A 17,763-nucleotide genomic window follows, 5' to 3' on the forward strand; every position below is an offset into this window, starting at 1 on the left:
GTCATGTGTCGTGTTGTGTCGTGTCGTGTGTGTGCTGCAAGGGCCTGATGCAAAGCCCAGGGATCACAGAACTCCTCTGTCACAAGACTCTCTGGCCTGAAGATTGCCAAGCTGGTGCTCCCACAGACAAACATTAGGTTTTTCTTCTGAACATGCTGCTTTCTCTGGCTCCTGTGTGCAGCCTGTTTGAGGGAGCTCTGGCTGGTTTTGTGTGCATATGAAAGAGAGATTTCCTTGGTGTGTTTGTATGTCCATTTTCCTCGCTTAATTTATCTCCTCTTTCTTCAGAAAGATAATTTGGGATCAGCGCGACATCAGCTAGAGACTCCTTAGTCTCACAACCTTAGAGTGCATGTACAACATATAGGAGGCTTTGTATTTGTCAGACTGATTCTTCCCTGGATAAAAATTGTTATCTTATCTTAAGAGTAGCCATGCTGGAACAAACCCAGCAGTCCTTTAGGTCAGTGTAGTGTCAGCAATACAGGAAGCTTTAGAGGAAGGCAAAAATTCTTACTGCATCTGTTCATCTATACAATGCTGAGACCTGAAGTTAATTAAGGGCATTTCTTTCCAAGCCTGGCCACAGAATGGCAGGGCCTCAGAGGGGCAGCCACACTAAATATAACTTTCTAATTAAGATTCCCGTGTATATTATTACACAGCTGCTGTTGCTGCCTTGACTTGGTAAAAGGTGTCTCCTCTTTAATCATGGGGTGGACAAGATGTCCTAAAAAAGCTGGTTATCCTCCATCACCTTGGAGTTATTATGCACTTGGAGTGTTACTCTTGGTGGCTGTACTTGGGCAATTGTCACTTCTGAATTAACATTGGTGTGAATGTGCTTTTTTATGTTAATAAACATCACTGAATGATTAGGTACAGGCTGCAGTGATTTTGCTGCATCCCATGCACACATTAGTTGTCCAGATGGCTTAGTACTTTCTGAAAATATGGCAAGAGAAAGACTATGCCCTTGGAGCAGCTGCTCTGGAGGGGCATCAAGGCTACGAACGACTGCCCTGCCATACAGACATGCCTTTAGTCATGGTTTGTCACGGTGTCATGGTTTGTGTGAGCTGAAATGGTGACTCACAGCCTGCTCTGTGCTACGGATGTGGTGAAGATCTGCCTCTGGGTTCCTCAGGACCTGCCAGAGCCTACCACACACTCAGGTAGAAACCCATGTGGCTGCAGAGACCGCTCTAGAAACCCCCTGGCGTCTCAGTGAGTTCCTCCTGCGCCAAGCTGGGCTCAGCCTGCGTTCGCAAAAGGAGCAGAGTCGCTGTTAAAACGGAGCATCACTTGGGCCATTGCTAGACTTGCGAGACATCACAGCCTCAGCTGGGAGGGCACTGGGAGGCGGTCAGGGAGCAGCACCAAAATCTGTTGAGTCACTTTCTATTTAAAAGGTTTCAAATCCCCTGCAGACGAGCCTGTCAAGTGAAGTGGCACGCTTTATTAACTCACAGAAAAATAACATGGTTCCCAGGTTTTGTTTCTGTTGGTAGTTTCTGACCCGCCTCATCAATGGAGTTGAGACCAATATTATGAGGGATCGTCTTGTGATTTCTAGCTTTTTGATAGGGCTGAACCACTTGGTTGGTTGGGGGAAAAAATCACCGAAAAGAAGAAGAAACCATTCTCTAAATCCCTACCTCTGCCAGTAGTCGTTATAGTCCGTAACAGGGGAAATACTAAGACAGAGACTCAAAGCTTTGCCCGTAGAAACTCTTGTCAATGTGTTGAAAATGAGATCTGTTGTTACGGATTCACTCAAGAAGTGGCTGGGTTTGCCAGCCAGCATCAAAACCCAGTGCAAAATCCCTGCCATTCGGGCCAGCCCTTTTTACGGTGCCTTACTCTAACTGTTTCGAGTCTTGCATCTTTTCTGCATTCTTAGCATTGCTCTCCTTAGAGAGGGAATGGTAGCTTTTGCTCCGTAACTCTTATGAAAGCATGAATACACTTTAAAAGCAAACAAAACCAAAAATCAGCATAAAGCAGCGTCTTGTTTGGGAAGCCATCAATGCTTGAAGTTATTTACAAGATAGAAGAATGATGGAAATTGAGCCAAACCTATCGTCTTTTGAATTTCCAGGTAAGGAAATCTGGCTATTCCCTTTATTTTAAGCAATTAATAATTTGTATGAGGTTGCTTTTATTATTGTTTTTTTTTTTAATCACTGAATGGCCACACTCTTAGACTCCACCGGGACAAGCTAGATGTCCCATCCTTGGAGGGCATTCACCCGTTGTAGCTCAGTTGACAATGAGTACCTTGGGGTTTAAGAGTGCAAGTTATTTTTACTTGGAGCAGCCTCCAAACTGAACGAGATTAAAGGGGCTTGCAAACTTTGTGCCGTGTTGTGCACAGACGCTGGGGTTGTCATGAAACGGTCCGAATCTCTCGCTGCACTGCTGTACACTTGATACCTTTTACCAAGTCAAAACAGGCACAGGTCTTCCAGCCAGCCAAAATGGCGCTTGGGCTCTGGGCGTTAGGTTCCACTGCGATCAGTCATTCACCTCGTAGTCATTCACCTCGTAGTCCTCTTCCAGCGCAGGTTGGTTATACCTTCAGGTTAAACAAGCTGCCTGTAGTTTCTCTTCTCTTTAAAGTGTGTGGGTCCTACTCTGCTGTGGCTACCCAGGACTGTCTCTGTTTTTGCAGATGTGCCCATTAGCAGGGCTCCTCCTCTCGCGAGCCTCGGTTTCCACTGAGTTGTGTCAGTTCCCTGGTTTGTAACGCAACGTGCAGACCTGCAGGGATTCAGCCTGCCTTTTTGTTCTTTTTTCGTTTGAGTTTTAGATTGAGGGATGTTGCTCGGTTCCCGGTGATAATCCCCACCCCTCATTTTCCTTTCCAGGAGACAAGAAGTTGCAGAGAGAGAAGTCAGAAAAGAATGTGGAAAATCAAGAGGACATGAGGGGGCCACTCCAGCTCACCACCTTAAAGCAAGGGAAGAGCCCCTACAAGCGCAGCTGTGACGAGGGGGAATCCCATCCGCAAACAAAGAAAAAAAAGATTGACCTCATCTTCAAAGATGTCCTGGAGGCTTCCTTGGAGTCTGCCAAATTTGAAGAGAACCAGTTAACAACAAGTACGCCACTTTCCATCAGAAAAGGATCTAAATACCAGGCTGAAGACATCTTCGAGAGGTGTAGCAGTGCCATGCAGCACGGCTCCCTGAACCTCAGCAGAAACCGGAGCGAGGGGGAATGGAAGGTCCCCCATAGTTCCTCTTTCAGCTCAGCCAAAGAGGTGGGCATCCTTGAAGATGAGGAAGAAGAGCCCCTGTCACTCAAAGCAGACAGCCCAACCGAGCTGTCACTGGCCTCTGCACAAGGGAACTCCCATGAAATCCCTACCACCTCCTTCTGCCCCAACTGCATCCGGCTGAAGAAGAAGATCCGGGAGCTGCAGGCCGAGTTAGACATGCTGAGATCTGGGAAGTTACCTGAGCCACCTGTGCTACCACCCCAGGTACCCGAGCTCCAAGAGTTCTCAGACCCCACAGGTAAGCCTTGCCGAGTAACAGCGTTCTCCAAACCCTGCCTAAGGAGAGCATTGAGATGCCTGTGTGCTATGTACCCATCTAAAGCGTTTTGCTCTGAGTATTCAGGTGAACACGTAGTTCCATGGAAGGTTTGTTGTCAGGTTTTGTGACCGGGTGGGCCAGGAGCTGACACAGCTGTGGGCACAGTGGAAAACACTGTCTGGGAAAGACTCTGTATGACAACTTGCTCTATTTGTTGCCTTTGTAATCGATAATGCACTGCCAATAAAAAAGACATTCCATTGCAGACAGTTTGTTTGCTGTATTTTTGATGCATTCTCTTTCAGCGGAAGCCTCTCCGCAGTGCCTCACATGCTACCAGGAAAGTCTGAATGACTCTGTGGTAACACTGAAATGTGTGCTCTTTGTGTATGAAATGATGTCCCACTGTGTCCCTTGTTGGAAAGCCCACTCTTTCCTCCACTGCCTTAACACAACCATGTGTCCCTTTCTGAAGATACATTTCATTTTCTGCAGGAACGTGCTGTCGAGCAGCCTTCACCAAAGGGAATATTTGGGTCACACCATGTATTGTGCAAGTGGCCAGGATGTAGTGTCCTTTCTTGCTGTCCATTGTGGCATGTTGGAGACAAAGTTCATATGCAAAAACATTGATTTATTTTCCCTTCAAAGCCATGATTCAATTTCTACCCATAGTGCATTGTAGGCAGGAGAGGGCAGGTTGTCGCCAGCTCTTCAGGCAATGCTGTACTGTCACCAGTAGGATGCTTCTCTAGCTCAGCAACTTTGTAAATGCCGTATTTTTTTCCCTTTTTTTTTTTTTCTTGCAGCTTCAGAAAGCATCATCTCTGTTCCCACCATCATGGAGGACGATGACCAAGAGGTGGATTCTGCTGATGAATCGGTTTCCAATGACATGATTGCTGCTACAGATGAGCCTTCCAAGATGTCTTCTGCGACGGGCCGGAGGATACGGCGGTTCAAGCAAGAGTGGCTTAAAAAGTTTTGGTTTCTGCGGTACTCCCCAACATTGAATGAAATGTGGTGCCACGTCTGTAGGCAGTACACAGTGCAATCCTCTCGGACTTCAGCCTTCATCATTGGCTCAAAGCAGTTCAAGATACATACAATAAAGCTTCACAGCCAGAGCAACCTCCACAAGAAGTGCCTGCAGCTTTACAAGCTCAGGATGCACCCAGAGAAGACAGAAGAGATGTGCCGAAATATGACCCTGCTCTTCAATACAGCCTACCACTTGGCCCTAGAGGGCAGGCCCTACTACGACTTTCGGCCTCTGGCAGAACTACTGAGAAAGTGTGAACTCAAGGTGGTGGATCAATACATGAATGAGGGAGACTGCCAAATCTTAATCCACCATATTGCCCGGGCTCTTCGAGAGGACCTGGTTGAACGTATCCGACAGTCTCCTTTCCTCAGCATCATTCTGGATGGGCAGAGCGATGACTTGCTTGCAGACACGGTTGCAGTTTATGTACAGTACACAAGCAGTGATGGACCTCCAGCAACCGAATTCCTCTCTCTTCAGGAACTGGGCTTCTCTACAACAGACAGTTACCTCCAAGCATTAGACAGGGCTTTTTCCAGCCTGGGAATACGATTGCAGGATGAGAAGCCAACTATTGGCTTGGGAGTCGATGGTGCTAACATTACCGCCAGCCTGAGAGCCAACTTGTTCATGACAATCAGAAAGACCTTGCCCTGGCTTCTCTGCCTGCCCTTTATGGTGCACAGGCCCCACTTGGAAATTTTGGATGCAATCAGTGGGAAGGAACTACCGTGCCTGGAGGAGCTAGAAAACAATTTGAAACAACTGCTCAGTTTCTATCGTTACTCTCCCCGACTCATGTGTGAGTTGCGGGTCACTGCTGCCACTCTATGTGAGGAGACCGAGTTCTTGGGGGACATTCGAGCAGTGAAGTGGATCATTGGAGAGCAGAATGTGCTCAACGCTCTAATCAAGGATTACCTTGAGGTTGTGGCCCATCTCAAAGATGTCAGCGGCCAGACCCAAAGGGCGGACGCTTCTGCCATTGCCTTGGCCCTCCTGCAGTTCCTGATGGACTACCAGTCGATTAAACTCATCTACTTCCTGCTGGACGTGATTGCTGTCCTTTCACGACTCGCCTATGTCTTCCAAGGGGAGTACCTTCTTGTGTCGCAGGTGGACGATAAAATAGAGGAGGCCATCCAGGAGATCAGCCGGCTAGCAGACTCACCTGGGGAGTACTTGCAAGAATTTGAAGAAAACTTCCGTGAAAGCTTTAATGGCATTGCTGTGAAAAACCTACGGGTGGCTGAAGCCAAATTCCAGTCGATCAGAGAAAAGATCTGCCAGAAGACCCAGGTGATCCTAGCCCAAAGGTTTGATTCCCGTAGCCGGACATTTGTGAAGGCCTGCCAGGTATTTGACCTTGCAGCTTGGCCCAGAAGCACTGATGAGCTCATGAGCTATGGGAAGGAGGATATGGTACAAATATTTGAACACCTGGAGACGGTCCCATCGTTTTCCAGAGAGGTGTGCAGAGAGGGGATGGACACCCGAGGGAGTCTGCTGATGGAGTGGCGAGAACTCAAGGTGGATTATTATACCAAAAACGGTTTTAAAGACTTGCTCAGTCACATTTGTAAATACAAACAGAGATTCCCCCTCCTAAATAAAATAGTTCAGATCCTCAAAGTCCTTCCCACCTCATCGGCCTGCTGTGAGAAGGGGCGCACTGCCCTGCAGAGAGTGCGCAAAAACAACCGCTCTCGGCTCACGCTGGAGCAGCTCAGTGATCTTTTGACGATTGCCGTTAATGGGCCGCCCATTGCCAACTTTGATTGCAAAAGGGCACTAGATAGCTGGTTCGAGGAGAAGTCGGGCAATAGTTACGCACTGTCAGCCGAAATGCTGAGCAGGATGTCGTCTCTTGATCAGAAGCCAATGTTGCAGAGCATGGACCATGGCTCTGAGTTTTACCCTGATATTTAGAAAGGAATGCCTCAGATCAGAAAGCTGTTGAATAATTTTTTTAATCTATACTCTAAACTTTGATATATTATATAAAATATATATATATTATATATATTAAGGAAAAACCCACACTGAAAATTTAAAAGTTAAGACGATGTGCGTCTGATAGAAGCTAAGCAGAATTTTAAAGGAAGATTGAGACAATGTTTAGACATTTAATGGTGTCTCCAACCATGGCAGCTGCAGTGTAGGTGGCAACATTTCATTCTTTAGAAGCATGTGCTGGGGCCATACTCTACATGTTCAAACCTAATGATCTATAAGCTAGACGACGGGTCTTTGTCAGCCTCATCCTCCCGGCGGTTTCCTTTGTATGTGTGTTGTCGGTTTATTGGGTTGTTTTTTGTGTTGTTCTGTTTTGGAGTTGGTTGTTTGTTTTTTTCCCCCACAGTTTTAATCTCTGCCTCTCTTTCCGTTGTTCAGTCCAGTTATTGAGCCATTTGAGCCTTTTCTTGATGACCGTCAGATTTCTGATTTCCGACAGAGCATCCTGTGCGTTTATGTTGCCCCTGGCTCTCCAGCTCCGCCCAGTTCTCTTCGCTCGAGTGGGAGCTTTCTTCACTCACAGAGATTACTGGCAGGAGGGAAAGTCTGGGGGCGTGATTTTGGGGTTTTCTTCTGATTTAGAAACAAATGCCTCCACTAAACTGTGATGCCCCTTTCTCAGTTCTCCCTACTTTTGGGCTGTAGAGTAATACTTGGCTTTCAGCTCCTTTTATGATAACCGTAGTACCAGTCTATCATACATATATTATAACATGATGTCATGTGCAGACTATAAAATAGCAAAATAGAGAAGGCAGGGGGAAATTTTTGCATTTATATTTTTATATTGTAGGAGATAAATATATATATATATACAACTATTCATTCAAAACCAGGGCTGCTGTGGAAGCTAGACAGCCAATGAGTCAAGAGCCATCTCTGGGCGGAGATTCAAAGGCTTAAAAAATTATATTCTAATTTACATTATTTATACTATGTCTTTATAATCCTAGATTGTTATGGGTTTTTTGTTTTGTTTTGTTTTGTTTTGTTTGGAATGACTGAAAGAAAAACCTGCTGCGGTTTGGTGGCAGGAGCTATCAATGCAAGATTATCTTGGATTATATTCATGTGATGATGTCCTACAAAGGTTCACGTATTCTCTTGTGACCAAGGTAACATGTTCCACAGCACAGCAGACTTATGACAGCAGGAAGAAGGGATGCTCTGCTTCTTTCTGCGAAATATTTCTTCCTTTCTTGAAGGGATGCGGAGTCCAGCTGAAATGTGAATAGGGGACTTGCACCTTCCATCACAAAGAGATTGTTCTGTGGGCTTGGGGTTCTTCTTTGTTTTATTCTTTTGAAGTAAATAATGAGCTCCAGGCATTCACACAATATCACTTCAGGTTAGAAAAGGAAAAAAAAAAAAAAAAAAAAGAAACCACAAATAAAAAAGGTGCAAAAACTCCACAGATGCTAGTGCCTTGCCCTGCTGATGTGGCATGGACAGCACCAACCTGACCAGACCATCGTGGGAGTGAGAACCTGTTGTCCAGAAGGTGTCCGAGCCAACATGTTCTCACTTCCCAGAGGGATGAGCTTTGTGCCAAGCTGTGTTGTTTGGAAACATGATGGTGGTATCAGCAACACTGAACCTTTCCTTTCTCCTGTTACACCCCTGCCCTTGGTCTTGGTGCTAAGATATCTCTAGAACCGTTGCTGCTAGTTGATAGCTTTTCATTTATATAAATATATATATATATAATATTATTTTATTTTTTAAACTTTTTTGTTTGTTTTCAATGGAGATGTAGCATGTTTGGAACCGATCTCTCTCAGAGTCACTTTCACTGCCAGGGTTCACGCACTGTCTTCCCCGGGAAAACACGCACTTCTACCTAGGTCTCGCTCACCTCCCGCTAATCCCTTTGCCCTCAGCAGAACTACGCAGCCAGCGCTGGGCAGAGGTGTGCAGCCAAGCCGCTACGTACTGGCGCAGCTTTCAGACCCCACAGGAACAGCTAGACTGGTGTTGGTCAGGGTTTTGGAAGTGTTTCCCCTCTGTCCCTATGGGACTGAGGAGGGACTGAGCCCGCCCGAAGCACTAGCGGTGGCCAATCCTTGTGTCCTGACTCTGCCCCCTTCACTGTAGAACGGGGCTCTTTGGCCAGACGGTCTGAGGGGAGTAGAGCGGACCCCGCGAATGTAGCGGCGAGGGCTGGGCAGGCGGCGTACCCTCCGTAGCACTTACTCCCTGTCCCCTCCTGCCTTACCTCAGATGGCACATGCAGCCCGCGGGCTGGCTTGGGCAGGAGGGGGCATCTGTGCCGGGCGCTTCTCCCTGCGGTCCTCACAGAAACAGCGTGAACTAGGTCAGGGCATTGTGCCGTCGCAGAGCAGGGGCATCGATATGCAATGCCTAGCAAGCAAAAAAATGGCTTTGTTTGCATTTTTTCCCGTCTTTCCCAATAAATGATGTGATCGAGTTGATCCATTTACCTAGAGGAGTAAAAATTAAACTGGAAACCCTCCGTCAGCTGTGCAGACTTGGGCAGTCGTTTGCCTGACCGTAAAACAGGGATCTCTCCACACGAGGTGTTTGTAGCCCTCCAGGCCTGGCAAGTCAGCTCTGCTCAAGGCGCTGCCATGAAGCTCACAGAGCTGCTCCCTGCCGGGGAGATGGCAGGCTCCCTCCTTAGTTAAAATTTGAGGAGATGTAAAGAGAAAAAAAAGATAAAAAAGACAGAAGAATTTCTGCTGTGTTAGTCTCTGACCTGGAGATGGGCAAGGTGAACGTAGATGTTGGGAGACAAGAAGTGAATTGACACACCGAAAGGGAATGGGCAGCTGGGGGAGAGTATTCCTTGTCAAGCGTGCATGCGGCAGCAGAAGGAAAAGTAACAAACGTATTTGATGCAAGCTGCTGTGGCTGTCAGAGAGGCGGTAAAGACTGTTTCCCTTCTCCCCTTTTTTTTCATTTTCTCTTTCCTTTGCTCAACTCCATAGCTCTTTTTGGGGGGAAAAAAAATCACCTGCCTTTCTGTTTGCAGCAGTGAAAGCTCCTCGGCACATGGCTCGCCATGTCACAGAGGCCCATCAAAGTGCCTGGCCTACGTGGAGGGAAGGGACACTTGCAGGCAGTCTCCAGACACCTTTGCAGACAGGAGCGCTCCCCCAGGGCTTGTGCTGAGCCACCTGAGAGGCCTGTTTACAACTCCTGCTCTAAGCCTCTTTACTTTTGCCACTGGGGAGAAAATGATGCCTTGCCTTCTCGGCGAGGTAAGAGCTGCCAGAGGCTTGTTCAGAAATGATTCCTCTAATTTGTCACTCCTTTCCTTTGGTTCCTTTGCAAATCCCGCTCTCCTCAGTGACATCTTTCACTGGCTGCTCTTATTCCTAATGGCAGAGCAAAACATGCAGTGAGTGATGTTTTTTTCTCCAGGCAGTCAGCTGGCAAAGGGAAAGCACTTCTTTCTTTTGCAAATACCTTTGCGTGCACCTGTGAGCAGTGTCAGTAGGAAGCATGATTCCCTGCCATGGGATGTTGCGGATACCCGCGATGAGAAAGGTCAGAGACCCCTTGCATTGGTGATGGGGGGAAACGAGTGCTTGGCGGATCAGCCGGCCCGGCCCAGCCCAGCTCCCCCAACACAAACAATTCCCCATTGCCCCCACATAAGAAAATAAACCCAGCCTTTGTCCTAGACAAATGCAGGTGCTTTGCAAGCTTTCCCTCTAGGTTTACCTGCCTATCTCAGATCTGTAGCTGTTACTCCCATGGATAGTCTGTGGATGGAAACGTGACTGCCGGCATGAGCAAGATAGGGAGGAGGGAAGAATACCAATGCAAAGTGCCCTGGCTTCCCAGTGCCCCGCCTGCCCAGCCTTTCCCGGGAGAAGGTGCGTTTCTAGGCCCTGTTTGCAAACCCCAGGGCCTGGCTGGGTGGCAGCAAGGCAGCGGCAGGCATGGGGAGGGCTCGGCGTGGCACAGAGGGAGGCTTCCTTGGCTCGGAGTTCGCCATGCATCGGGCTTAATCGATGCCTTTCCTGCTGCACTGAGTGAGTGAGAGGAGGTTGTTTTGAACGTGTTGCTCACAGCATCTTGAACTGCTTTGGCTGCAAAGAGAGAAGGGTTTAGTTTTTCTCAAGTGAGCTCTTTATTCTCTCCTTCTCCCCGCGTCTTAGCTATAGCATCTGACTGTGAATAATGCACACTTCTCCAGACTCTCGGGTTTGTATTTCTAGCCTGCGGGCTTTTTGGTTGCCAGTTTCCCCTCCCCACTTTTTGCTCAGGCTCCTTGCCTCTTTTACCCTGCTGTGAAGCAGAAATCCGTGAAGCACATGCAGACATGTCCTTCTGCAGGGCTCGCCAGTGGCTGCAGGGGTCTGGGCCCTCCAGCCACGAGACTGAACTCAGCAGGGATAATCCTCACAAGAGACCAAAGCTCTTCCCATACCAGCAAAAGCACTCGGGAGCCACGGGGGGCTTGTGAGGGGATGCGGTGGGCAGGGTCCTGGTGTGTCATCTGCCTTGGGTCTCAAGCTGACCGCAGCGATGTCCCCCGTGCTGGTTGCGCTTTTGCTGATACTACTCCTCAGATGTGATTCAGGCTCGGTCCATCTCTTTCTCACAGCACAAACTCAACCAGGTGGCCCATGGGGTCTTCGGAGTCCCCTTTCTTTCTTATCTCATGAGGATTGCTGTTTGTTTGACCAGTGGGTAAGACAACCTAGACAGCCGGCTTGCAAATAAGCAGCAACAGCCTCTGCTTTTGCAGATTCCCCTCTCAGCCCTGTCGAAAGAGGTCTTAAAAGCAGAGAAATGGTACGTTGCTCCCCCAGCCATTGTATTCAATGCAGTAATGCCTATGCAATTCCTGTCTCCCTTGGAGACACGTATGATGTGTGTGCATGTAAGCTAGTGTATGTATACAGTACATATGCGTATGGTCTATATATTGTATATACGCACATCCCAGTACATATACACACAGTACAAAAGATTAAAATCACATGCTTATATATCTATAAATAAAATCCTATATATTTATATATTTCTATGTTTTCGATAGATATAAAGATATAATACAGAGATGATAGACTCAACCACCCTTGTGTAAGGCTGGCCCTGTGTTCTGGCACAAGGCATGTAACACTGAAGACTTTGGGATAGTTTTAGCTATACACTGAGGCCTACATTTACGTGTATAGCACTCTATGGAGAGGGGCTTTGCTGTGGTTAGGGCAAGGGGTTTCCTTGCTGGCGTGTTAACCAAGTGCTAAATAAGGTTTGTGTAATAGGGGAATGTCTTGGTGGGGAAAAACGCTCGAGTGTCCTTGTCTTCTCCCGAGTAAGCCTCTGGCTGAGGTCCTCTGTGTTCACACTTGGACAGATACATATCCCACCCTCATATGCACTTTTCTCTCTCTGCATGGATGCGGTTAGCAACTGCAGGTACCGGTGCCATGAAAACATGGCTTTTTGCTGTTCTGCCCGGCGTTCCTTGGCAGTTGCCGGCATGCTGCCAGGGAGACCCTGCACCGGCAGGCGCTCGCGCAGCCCCCAGCAAGAGCGTGGGTTTGCTCGCGGGCATCAGTCAGCGACACAGCCATGGTGCTGGGATAAAGGCAGCAAGAGAGCAAAGGCTTTACTGAATGGAGGGAGGGTCACTGCCACACGGTCGGAGGTGGCAGGGATGGCATATGGAGCTGGAGCAGCACGAATGAGAAGGGACCACAAATTTGGAGTGATAAGGATGGGAGCGTGCAAGCCCCATTGGGGAGGCACGTGCAGCTCTGTCGGGTCAGGCTGGCTGCTGCTCTGCTGCAGGAGCCGCTTTGCTTCCTCAGGTCTTGCAGCCACTCTTTAGCTGGTGAGCAGCCTGCCTGACCGGGGGCTCGGGTGGTTTTTCTGGAGGAAAGGGAATGATGTGATTGCGTGGAAGATGTGGTTGGTGGCGCATGTGTGCCTTTGGGCCCCAACACATGGCATGCTGACCTTGCCAGACTGAAGCACCGAAGGGTGCAACCCTCTTACCCTGCCTGTGCAAAAGACACCTATTTTCGCGTGACAGGCATTTCTGTGCCGGAACTGGGGGTGGATCCGGGCAATGGATCAGCCTTCCCTAAGTGTCTGCCGATGCCTGCAGGATGGACAGCTACTTCATCCCTCCATTCCTCCCTTCACACAGCCACTCGTAGGACACTGACCCCGCTGCAGGGTGAAGCCCTTGGCTGGCACCTGGGAGGACCTGAGAGGCACCTCTGGCCGGGCTGGCAGTGGGTGGTGGGTCACCATGCTGCTTCCCCACGAGGGTCGAAGGGGAGGAATGGAGGTTTGGCTTTGCAGCTCCATGCCAGGCCTGGCAACCACTGCACTCCTCGCCGTTTCTTTTAATTGTTGGCTTTGGTTGGGAGGAGGGTGAGTTGTAATTCCGACGTCCGAATGACTCGTTACACTGGTATTGCATGAGCAGATGCTGTGCAAGCTTCCCCCAAGCCCTGTCACACACCTCAGTGCCCTCTCCCAGGCCTCTCTCCTCCACACAACTGGTAATCCACCTCAGCCGCAACCTGCCGTCGGCGGCTCCCCACTCCGCTGCAGCCCCTCGGCCGCGCAGCGCCGGCGGGGAGCTCCCCGGCACATGTTTCTCACAAACCTCAGAGACGGTTTCCTCGCTCCCAGCCCCCTCCTTCGGATGCCACTGACACTCGCGTAGGCTCAGCCCGTGTCCTCGCCGCCCGCCCACCCGTGCCGGTGGTGCTGCCGCCCGGCGAGGGGCTCCCATGCACTGCACCTCATGTCAAATAAGCTCGCTGGGCTACGTGGGGGAACCATGTCTCATATGCTGTAATGTCCGGAATGCTATAGGAGGGCTACAGAGTTTTCTGCCAGTCATGGCATCCTCATAGACTCACCCGACTGTTGGCAAAAATGCATTTCTACTTCCAGAAAACAAGAGGTTTTGTCTCAAACCTTTCCACGTTCACATCCAAGCACAGCCCTGCTGAACTGTTTCAAGCGATCTCTCACCCACCCACCCACCACACACACACACATAAAATGAGAGAAAAATATCTAGACGTCTATTACTACATATGTATTAATATGTTAATATCACTCTTTTGGAGAACATTAAAATGTTATTACTTTACAGACTATGCTTTATAGTACCTGTGTGAAAGGACCTAGGACACTGGATACGAATAGAGCTATGTTGATATATCATAGTATGTACACGAGAACCTTCCTTTTGTCATATTATCCTTGTAATGTAAAATGATTGTTAATAAAAAAACATTTAAATTTACCAAGTTGGGGTTGCTAATTCTTTACATCGTTCTTGGAGGTTAATGTCCTTTTCCCAGAGCAAGGGCATCAAGCTGATGCGCTCCCTCTTCCCCAGCCCATGACTGTAAGGAGCGGGTCCAGTGCTAATTTATCCGGAAGGGTCAGTTTCAGCCCCCTGAGGTGCTGGTAGCTCTCCCTCCTGGGTGACTCGCTCCCTCATGTGCTGGGTGTAACTGCAGCCTCTCAATGTCCTCACCTCAGTGCGCAGGTCCGGCATGATCTGTGATGGAGCTGCATCATTTCAGCATGGGCTGGGTTATACCGGTGCTGTGCCAAGGCTGCAGCGGCGCCGAGCAGGAGCTGCCGCCTCCCAGCAGCCCGCAGCTGCCCTGGGTCAGCACTGGCGCAGGAATGTCGGCACGTGCTGCGGTCGGGTAGGGGTGTGGAGTGGGTGCCCTTGCAGCCTCTGCGCTCCCTTTCGAGTTGGGTACAGCGGCGGTATCATTGGCTTCGCTGCAGTGAGCTGTGCTTGTAACGCACGTTGACAAAACCTTGCATGTGTGCCTGGTTTGGTTTGAAGGATGGAGAGTCTTTTCCTGAGCTCTACGTGCTCCAAAGCCAGGGGAAGCTGGACTTTTTCTACCCTTAAACGAAAGGGCTGGTTTAACTTTGGATTCTTCTTCTTTGACATGAAAGTTTTGGTTGAGGCTGGGTCCACAGTGGATTAACTAAAGGCGCAACTTTTAAAACAGTTCAATGAAATAAGAGTAATTATTTTGTACGCGGAGATTCTTACATCTGCTAAATCAGCGTGGGTGAGAGAGCCAACCTCTGAAACAGGTACAAGTGTCCATGGATTAGCACTGGGCTGTGAGATGTGTTTTCTGACCATACAGCTTTCAAATGTGCAAACATTGCCTCCTTGGGCTCAGCCTCGCTGCTGCTGGAGATACACCCCACAGCAAAGGCGCAGCAGGGACTACGGGCCGTCCCTCCTTCACTGCAGTTCAGCTTTGCACAGCAGTGCAAGCAGGTCGGATGTTGCAAAGGTTTAGGCCAACCCTGCTATAGGGTGCCAGCCGCAGCTAGAGAGAAACACAGGCAGAATAAAGCCCCTTCCAGCTCACACAGTTGCTAGCTCGGATGTAAATGTGTCTGTGTGTCAGTGGGGGGAACCAGAAAACACAGGATGAAGCTGTGCAGCCGACTGTATGGATGTTATATGTGGCACTGCATACTGCAAATGTTGATGCTGATAGTATTGCTGAGCTTCGGTATGTATAGGTGAAAGCTCTCATAAACAGGGCTGGCTTTGTAATTTAACCGGGTCTGAAGGGATCTCAGTTGTCCAATTGATCCTGGGTATGGATACCTGTGAATGGATACCACCAGATAAGCCGGTGTTACATGAAGTAGGCAAGTAGTTTAGCCCTCTAGCAAATGTTTAATGCAATGGATGCATATGGTGTAAAAAGGTTTTTGCCCCCTCTTTGAGGCTTCACTGTCATATGGATGCTCATAGCCTTGGACTTTAACCTGATGCCCAGCTGTGTCCCACTGGTGGCTGTTCTGGTTGCAGGGTGGCAGTGCTATGCAGCTTGCTGGTCCTCCTGAAGGAAAGGAAATTTTGGTGGAAATTCTGGCCTTGAGGGAGGTTTGGGCTTAGAGGGCTCTGGGTCTGGGGAAGGCGTGCATGCAGACGGGTCAGTCCCCGTGGGCTGTGCAGAAGCTTTGGTTTCAGAGCGAATGCCCCACAATTCTAACCAGGGAGAGTAGCCACCAGGGCTGGAAGTGAGAGGCAGTTTCCAGACTCAGAAGTGAAAATAGCCCAAAATTAGTGATCCAATAGAAAAGGTTGCTTTTAGTTACTTCTTTGAAGTCATCGAGCAGTCCAAGTGTTACAAACAATTTGCCATTTTCTGGCAGCTTTCACTGTAGTGATTTAAAATCGCTTATTTTTGAGCAGTAAGCAAGCCCAGCAAAATCCTGGTGGTTGTCAGGGCCTAGCTCCAACTTAGTGGGCTCCGGGTTTGTTGGGCACCCTGGCAGCCAGCAGTGGAAACCTCATCTCTGGAGTTTTGCCTTTGCTAGTCGATTAGCAGCACACAAAGCAGGACAATGCTTCACTTTCAGCAGCTCAACCATGTGTAAAGAGTAAGAGTGGCATGTGAAATGCATTGCTGATTAGTAATTAATTTTCTAGAAGTGGTTTTGTGCTGTGGACACTTGACCACTGCCGTTGGCAGCAATCAGCCTCCTTGCTGATAACTTCAAACCAAGGACTTAAAAGCAAGATCCCTTCAAGCAAAATGCATGATCTGAGCCGGTGTCAGGAAGGGAAGCTTGCACAAATTTATCTGATCTAGGGCTAAGGGTGCCCTTCATTTTTAGGACCACTGATTCTCATGTCGATATGAGTGAAAAGGAAATTGAAAAATTCCTCCGTGATGGTTGTCTTAGCATTAAAGCCTGGTGTGCTTTTCCCTAGCTCTGCTGGTGTCCTGGACATGCTCTACAGAGGTGGCTGTTGTTTGCAGCTGGCACTTAAAACCTGATTTAGCAAAAAAACCCAATGTGTTGTTTCTTCCTGGAGACAGGAGGACTGTGGTGCCTGCGATGCTGAGGGCTTGCAGGCATAACCAGAGAAGGTGTGTAGTGCTTCCTGGTGGCTGTCTTCCCTGCCTGCCTCTCCTGAGGCAGGAGGGAAAACGTGGGCAGCTGAGCACATCAGTGGGTTTAAGCGGGTGCCCCGCCAGGGTGTTTAAATTGGGGGGCCGGGACAGGCGTCAGGGTGGTGCCGGGTGCGGCCCTGCGGTGGCATGGAGAAGTAGGCACAGGGGACCAGAAGCTGCTTCTTGCACAGCTGTTGACAGACGAATGGAGCCACAGCTCATTTACAAGGGGCTCTAAAAATATCTGAAGGATAATCAAAGGCTCCTGCAGAACAGCGTATGTGCTAACTAGACTTTTCAGCTCTCTGAAGTCCCCCGTTTGAAGTTGTTTTGATCCAAGGGGAAAAATAAGTGTGCTGTCTGCGCTGCTGTCAGCCACCCTATTTCTGGGGAGACTGGTGGTGCCTCCAGAGGCACGCAGTGGTGGGAGAGCAGGATGGAGCTGCTGGGGCCGGGATGGGGAGCCATGTGTGGCGTGGGGATGGGTTTGCAGAGCTGCACTCCGAGCTGCTGCCGCACCCCATGATGCTTGGGAGACCTGTCCTGGAAAACTGGGTAGCTGGTAGGTTTCAAGTCTGAGCTGTCTTCTCAGGGGCATCTTGGAGCCCCTTCCTTGCTGGGTTTATTCCACGTTCAGCGGTCACTAAGAGTTCAGGGAAGCGGAGGAACCAGCTGCAAATCTCCAGGGGTAGCACTGGTAATGGGTGCAACACAGCTGCGGGATTAGGTGCCACTCTCTCCTGGCAGACAGAGGATTACGGGCCAGTCCCATCTTAATTTTTAAATACCGTGGGGGTAAAAAAAGCTTCTAATAAATCCGAAGTGACAATGAACAGCAGGGTTAAGAGAAGAATGGTTCTGTGGTGGCTATTGCTGCTGTTCAATACGCTGGGCTGGGAATTACTGAGTAACCCCATGCTAATCCCCGAGGCGGGAAGGATTATCCCTGGCAAATGCACCACCGGTGTTCAACTCCCTGTGCGGCAAAAATACAGCTCCTTTCCCTCCACCTCTGCGCAAATGCTTCAGTAGCATCAGCCTCACTGTGCAGCTGACAGGTTGGTTGCAACCCCCTTTGCGAAGCCAGCAGCAGCCTGGGGCTCCGGCAGGCTCACTTTGTTGTTTCTCCTTGTGCTTTAACACTGACTGTGATGGGTGAGAGTGCTCCCAAACTGTCAATGCGGTAAATACTTCCCACCCCTGCCCCAAAAATCTGTTTTCTTTTACTTTTATGTGCAGTTTTTGATCTCTGTGT

General features: G+C 49.2%; 1 protein-coding gene across 4 annotated transcripts in view; it reads left to right on the plus strand.

Annotated features, from left to right (window-relative positions):
- The window catches only part of PRDM11 (PR/SET domain 11), a 47,228-nt gene extending 37,424 nt beyond the window's left edge, over positions 1-9,804 (plus strand). For 3 of the 4 annotated variants that reach the window (XM_087746036.1, XM_087746035.1, XM_087746037.1), the window contains 2 exons: positions 2,871-3,521; positions 4,352-9,804. In XM_087746036.1, the coding sequence (XP_087602162.1) occupies positions 2,871-3,521; positions 4,352-6,516 (2,816 nt within the window). In that variant the 3' untranslated portion in view covers positions 6,517-9,804. The remainder of the gene's footprint in view (positions 1-2,870; positions 3,522-4,351) is intronic. The other variant, XM_087746038.1, reaches the window with a different exon arrangement.
- The last annotated feature ends 7,959 nt before the right edge of the window (positions 9,805-17,763 follow it).

The sequence above is a fragment of the Nipponia nippon genome, unplaced genomic scaffold, assembly GCF_047370975.1.
Source record: "Nipponia nippon isolate SJK-2023a ecotype South Korea unplaced genomic scaffold, ASM4737097v1 scaffold_10, whole genome shotgun sequence".
NCBI lineage: Eukaryota > Metazoa > Chordata > Aves > Pelecaniformes > Threskiornithidae > Nipponia > Nipponia nippon.